Source organism: Myotis brandtii, unplaced genomic scaffold, assembly GCF_000412655.1.
Source record: "Myotis brandtii unplaced genomic scaffold, ASM41265v1 scaffold187, whole genome shotgun sequence".
Taxonomy (NCBI): domain Eukaryota; kingdom Metazoa; phylum Chordata; class Mammalia; order Chiroptera; family Vespertilionidae; genus Myotis; species Myotis brandtii.
The window spans coordinates 1,099,586-1,105,114 of record NW_005356944.1 but is presented as its reverse complement, the minus strand read 5'-3'; the positions used below and the strand labels follow the sequence as shown (position 1 = coordinate 1,105,114).

The window sequence follows — 5,529 nt, the reverse complement described above, 5'->3', positions numbered from 1 at the left end:
TATCTATTTTTCTCCACTAGAATGCTCCATGGAGACGGGTTTTCTATGTTTTATTCCCCGGTCACATTTTGGGGACAGAGCTGGCAGCGCCAGTAGGTGGTGGCAAGTCTTTTTGAGTCACAAAACCACACTCCTCAGAAGCAATGACCGGCTGTTCTTTTCTCCCCTTCCCCACATCTATCTTGGTCTGATTTCTCTCCTGACCCGTCTCCTCTTTTCCTTTTAAAAGTGTATGTCCAGTGGCTCTTTCCTTCCACCCTAAATCTCCTCGGGCCTCCTGGAAGCAATATGTCTGAGTAACAGGGAGGCATTCTCTCTCTGTCCCGGTAGATTGCTTTTTCCTTGGAAAAAGAAAACAATCCTCCTACCAAAGAGCCTACTAAGGAGGACCTCTTCAAGCAGTGCAGCGTCCCTGCCACTCCTGTGCAAAGCCCAGATGAGTCAAACTCCAGTGAAGGAGACCTGGACACCAGAGACTTGGAAATGTCCAAGAAAGTCAGGCGGTCCTACAGCCGGCTGGACCCCCTTCACTGTGCCTCCACCTCCACCCCAGGCCGCCCATCCTGCTTTGGCTTCGAGAGGCTGCTGGGGACAGAAGACCTGGCCGGAGTCTCACCCTTGGTGTGTTCAAAGTTAACCGAGGTCCCCAGGGTCCCTGGGAATCCTTGGGTCCCGGACACGACTCTCCCCGGAATTTCCCCACCCGTGAAAGAGAAAAAGAAGAAGAAGAAGGTGCCGGAGATCCTGGTGAGTGAGGGGCAGGGGCCTTCCTCTGCTGTCATGCAGACAAACTGGGAGATGCCGGGGCACATGCTGGGCTGGGGCTCAGCTCTGGTTGTTTTTGGGGAAAGACAGCACCTGCGTGCAGGGTGTGGGTAGACATGCTCCAGACAACATGTCCTCTTCCCCACTCACCTGCCTCCCATTTCTCTTCCCCCAGAAATCGGAGCTGGATGAGTGGGCTGCAGCCATGAATGCTGAGTTTGAAGCTGCTGAGCAGTTTGATCTCCTGGTTGAATGAGATGAAACTGGGGTGCACCTAGCCAGACTTCCTTCCCCCTGTACATAGCCTCTTCTTCCTATGGAACAGACACTTGGGGTCCCCTTCCCTGGCCTTGCTACCTGTGCATGTGCTGTTGCTGCACGTGAGGTCTGCCCTTGAGTGTTTGTGTGGTGGCAGCTGTAGGAAATAGGGTTCGCCTGGCCGGTGTCCTGGCTGTAGTCAGTGACCCACCATCGTCTCCTCCCTACTTCCTGCAGTGTCCTGGCCAGCTTCCAGTTGGGCTACAGACTTGAGAGGGAGAATCCCTAGCCCAGCCGGAGGAGGCTATAGGGCTAGGGATTGTGGGTGAGAGCATCTCTACTGTTGCTGGGGGATGTGTGGCTGCCCTGTGCCAGCCCCAACAGAAACGCATCAGCCCGTGTGGCTCAGTGATTAAGCATCGACCTATGAACAAGGAGGTCACGGTTTGATTCCTGGTCGAGGCACATGCCTGGGTTGCGTGTTGAATCCCCAGTGTGGGGCGTGTAGGAGGCAGCCGATCAATGATTCTCATCATTGATGTTTCTATCTCTACCTCTCCCTCTCTGAAGTCAATAAAAGTATATTTAAAAAAAAGAAACTGGCATCCGCAGCCAGAGCTGCCTCAGGCTCTCTCCTGAGTTGCCTTCTGTTGGTGGCTTGGTTCCATCTATGTAAAAAGGCTTGGGTTTTCTTAGATTCTGTAGATGGTCCAGGAGAGAATTTGGATTTGGGACAGTTCTATCTGTGAGGAAGAAGCTGGACACTCAGGCAGTAGAGTTGGGTTTAGAAGGAGAGTGGGAAAGCCTTAGTTGGCTTTGGACCATAGGCGTTTACTCCTTAGAAGCTGTATTTTATATTTCTGTGTTCTGCTGTTGAGGTATTTGGTTAAAAACAAGGCTGATGGAGTGCTGGCTGTGTAGGGCAAAGGGTGCACTTGGGGGTGTGGCACCAGGTACCACAGGTCCCAGCCTCTACAGAACCTGAGGCTCGGCGGGGAAGGGGCCCATGGCAGGAGGTGACCCCTCTTGTCATGCACACCTGTTTCTTACAAACTAAAGTTCACAGTCTATTCAGCTCTAGAACAAAAACATCTAAGTTAAGCCGTCCTAGTCCCACTAGCATTTTGCAGCTACACATGTAAAGTTCTAGGAAGCTTTTCTCACGGTTCAGAAGGGGCAGGGGTTGATAGCAGTGTTAACCTTCAGCTTCCTTAGTGCCCTGTCACAGGAGGACACTGCCTGAGGCAGGTGCTAGGAGTTGAGCTAGGGGGCAGAGAAAGATCATCTTCGTGCTTTCAGGGAACCCCACTCCCACCATTGCTCTTCTCAATGCTGGTAAAAGGTGTGCTTTCAAAGGCTGCCCAACCACACTTTGCTCCACCCCCCATGTTTTGAACCTTTGCACATTTACAGGTTTGTGGAAGTAGAGGCTAGTGAATAGCAGAGTGTCAGGGAAGATATGCTTGGTTCAGTTACCTGAACGGCGCTAATGAAGCTCTTTACAATGCCTGGGAGTCCCAGACTACCTGTTCAACGCTTTGTGCTTTGTCAGATCTTACAAGCAAGCCCCTTTGTCAGGGTGGGCCAGATGTCCTTGAGCTGGACCACACCTGAAGAATTCTTGTCCTCACTGGCTGGTGGGCAGGACTCCTGAGAATTGTTTTAGTCCTGTAGAATCAGGAGTAGCCAGATGATGGTGAGTTGATGTCATTGCTGCAAACTTCTTCCTGAAAAACTAAGAATGTGGAGTTTAAGGGAAAAATATGTTCTTTGTTTTATTAATAAACCTGGTTGAAGAGCTTGTCTGTTCTGAGATTGTGTTTCTTTCGTTGGGTCAAAGGCAGAGCTGAGGGTGTGAGGCCCAGGAAGCTAAGCCTTCTTGGGCTGTGTCACAGGGTTGCCCCATCCCCCATGTCTTTTTCTATCCAGATGCTCACACCATTCTTCCAAGGCTGGGCTACCTGCCTCAAGGGGAGTTCCAGGTGAGGCTGCCAAAAGCTTAGTCCAGAGCCTGGGAACAAACCCTACCCCCACCCCCCACCCCATCCTGAGTCAAGCCCTTGTTTCCCTGTCACCCGTCCCCAGGAGCCTGCTCCTCACACTGGCCCAGCCTGGTGCAGAAGCCCCTGGGGAACTAGTCAGATATCCATGCATTTCCATGCAGGTGGCACAAACCAGTCTTACCATGTCTCTACATTTGTCCTTGCCTCCTAGACCGAGCAAATCAAGACCTTTAAATTCTTAAGTTTCGTGCTTGCTTTTGCACTACATATACTAAAATTGGAACGATACAGAGAAGATTAGCATGGCCCCTGCGCAAGGATGACACGCAAATTCGTGAAGCGTTCCATATTTAAAAAAAAACACAAAATAAAATAAATAAATTCTTAAGTTTCTACAGCCTTCCCACATCTCCCTTCTACCTCCTTACCTCACCCAGAGGAAAGCAGGTCCCTTTTTTCAAGGCCAAGCTTTCCATTTTGGCTTTTGATCCAATTCTGTCATCTGAGCCCTATGCCTCTCACCTATAAGTCCTAAACAGGCTTGTGTTCATTTTATTAGAAACCACCTTAACCCAAAAAAGTTTTGACCAGCCTCTCCTTTTAACTACTACCATTATTCCTTTTGAAGTTAAGCTCCTTGAAAAAAATGTTAGGAAATTGCTGCTTCTGTCCCATGTACTCTAGGTGCCTGCCCTCACTCATTTACTGCTCAGTGACCACATAATCTGCAATGCTACAGATTCAGGCCTCTGCACCCTGGGCCAAGAGCACCCTTCTTGGGGCCATGACACTGCTGGCCCCTTTCTTTGCTTCCACTGAAATGTCAGGACACCTAGGTTCAGTCCTGGACCCTCTTTTTTCTTTTTTCTTTATTGATTAAGGTGTTATATATGTGTCCATATCCCCCGGATTGTCCCCCACCACCTCCAGCTCATGCCTTCAACCCCCTGGTGTCTGTGTCCATTGGTTAGGCTTATATGCCTGCATACAAATCCTTGGGTTGATCTCTCCCCCTTACTCCTTCCCTCTGAGGTTTGACGGTCTGATCGATGCTTCTCTGTCTGGATTTTTTTTTTGTTCATCAATTTCTGGACCCTCTTTTCAATCTGCTTGACCTCAAGCTCTCCAGGCCACCTTGTTGCCCAAGATTTGCCAATCTTTCCCTCCCACCCATATATCTCTCCTGAACTTCAAACCAGAATCTAGAACTATATTCTAGAACTCTGTCTCAACTCAGAAGTTTTCTCAAACTTAGCTTATCCATCAGCTTGCCTCTTCCTGTGCTCCCTATGTCATTAGCATCACCTCGAGCTGACTCAGTCACACAAGCCAGGACACTGGGGGTCATCTGCAGCTCCACACTCTCCCTCCCCCCATCCCCTCAGCCCAATCTCAACATCCCTCCATCCCCACGGCTACTGGACAATTGCCTTGGCCTAGTGATTTTCAATCTTTTTCATCTCATGACACATAATTACTAAAATTCTGCAGCACACCAAAAAAATAAATTCCTTGCTGATCTGACAAAAAAAAAAGTGTAATTTTGATTCATTCACACCAGACAGCTATTCTGTTGGTTGTTGTCTTTTTTTGTTTTTGCTAATCCTCACTCAAGGATATTTTTTCTATTGTTTTTTTAGAGAGTGGACTGGAGGGAGGTAGGGGGGAGAGAGAGAAAGATCAATGTGAGACACATTGATTCATTGCCTCCTGCACACTGCCTTACTAGGGCTGGGAATCAAACCTGAATCCAGATTGTGTCCTTGACCACAAATCAAACCTGCGACCTTTCAGTTTGAGGGCCGATGAGAAACACTGGCCAGGATAATTGTTGATTTTTTTGTGTTTTTTAAAAATACATATTTTAGCCCTAGCCGGTTTTGTTCAGTGGATAGAGCATTGGCCTGCAGACTAAAGGGTCCCAGGTTCGATTCCTGTCAAGGGCACATGCCTGGATTGCAGGCTCGGTCCCTGGTAGGGGTGTGCAGGAGGCAGCCGATCAATGAGTTTCTCTCATCATTGATGTTTCTATCTCTCTTTCCCTCCCCCTCTCTGAAATCAGTAAAAATATATTGAACAAAAAAAAGAAAATACATAATTTTTTATTGATTTCAGAGAAGGAGATAGAAACATCAATGATGAGAGAGAATCATTGATCGGCTGCCTCCTGCATGCCCTCCTATTGGGAATCAAGCCCACAACCTAAGCATGTGATCTGACCAGGAATTGAACCAGTGACCTCCTGGTTTATAGGTTGATGCTCAACCATATTGGCTGGGCCACTTTTTAAATTTGACAATCTAAGTTGAGGTCAATGCCCTGACTAAATAGTCATGTGTTGCATGTTTAAAAGTTCCTCCAGCACACCAGTGTGCCATGGCACACCAGCTGAAAATCACTGCGCAGCCTAGTAGCTCTTCAAACTACACTGTGACCTGAATGAGTTTCCAAGAGAAAATATGGTGTTGTTTTTCCCCTGCTTAAAGCCTTTTAAAGTTATATA

The 5,529-nt window shown here is 48.3% G+C and overlaps 1 protein-coding gene across 1 annotated transcript in view; it reads left to right on the top strand.

Moving 5' to 3' along the window:
• LOC102261359 (sororin) overlaps nt 1-1,489 on the top strand; it is a 2,485-nt gene extending 996 nt beyond the window's left edge. The window contains exons 5-6 of the mRNA XM_014538209.1: nt 331-747; nt 941-1,489. Of these exons, the coding sequence (XP_014393695.1) occupies nt 331-747; nt 941-1,021 (498 nt within the window). The 3' untranslated portion in view covers nt 1,022-1,489. The remainder of the gene's footprint in view (nt 1-330; nt 748-940) is intronic.
• The last annotated feature ends 4,040 nt before the right edge of the window (nt 1,490-5,529 follow it).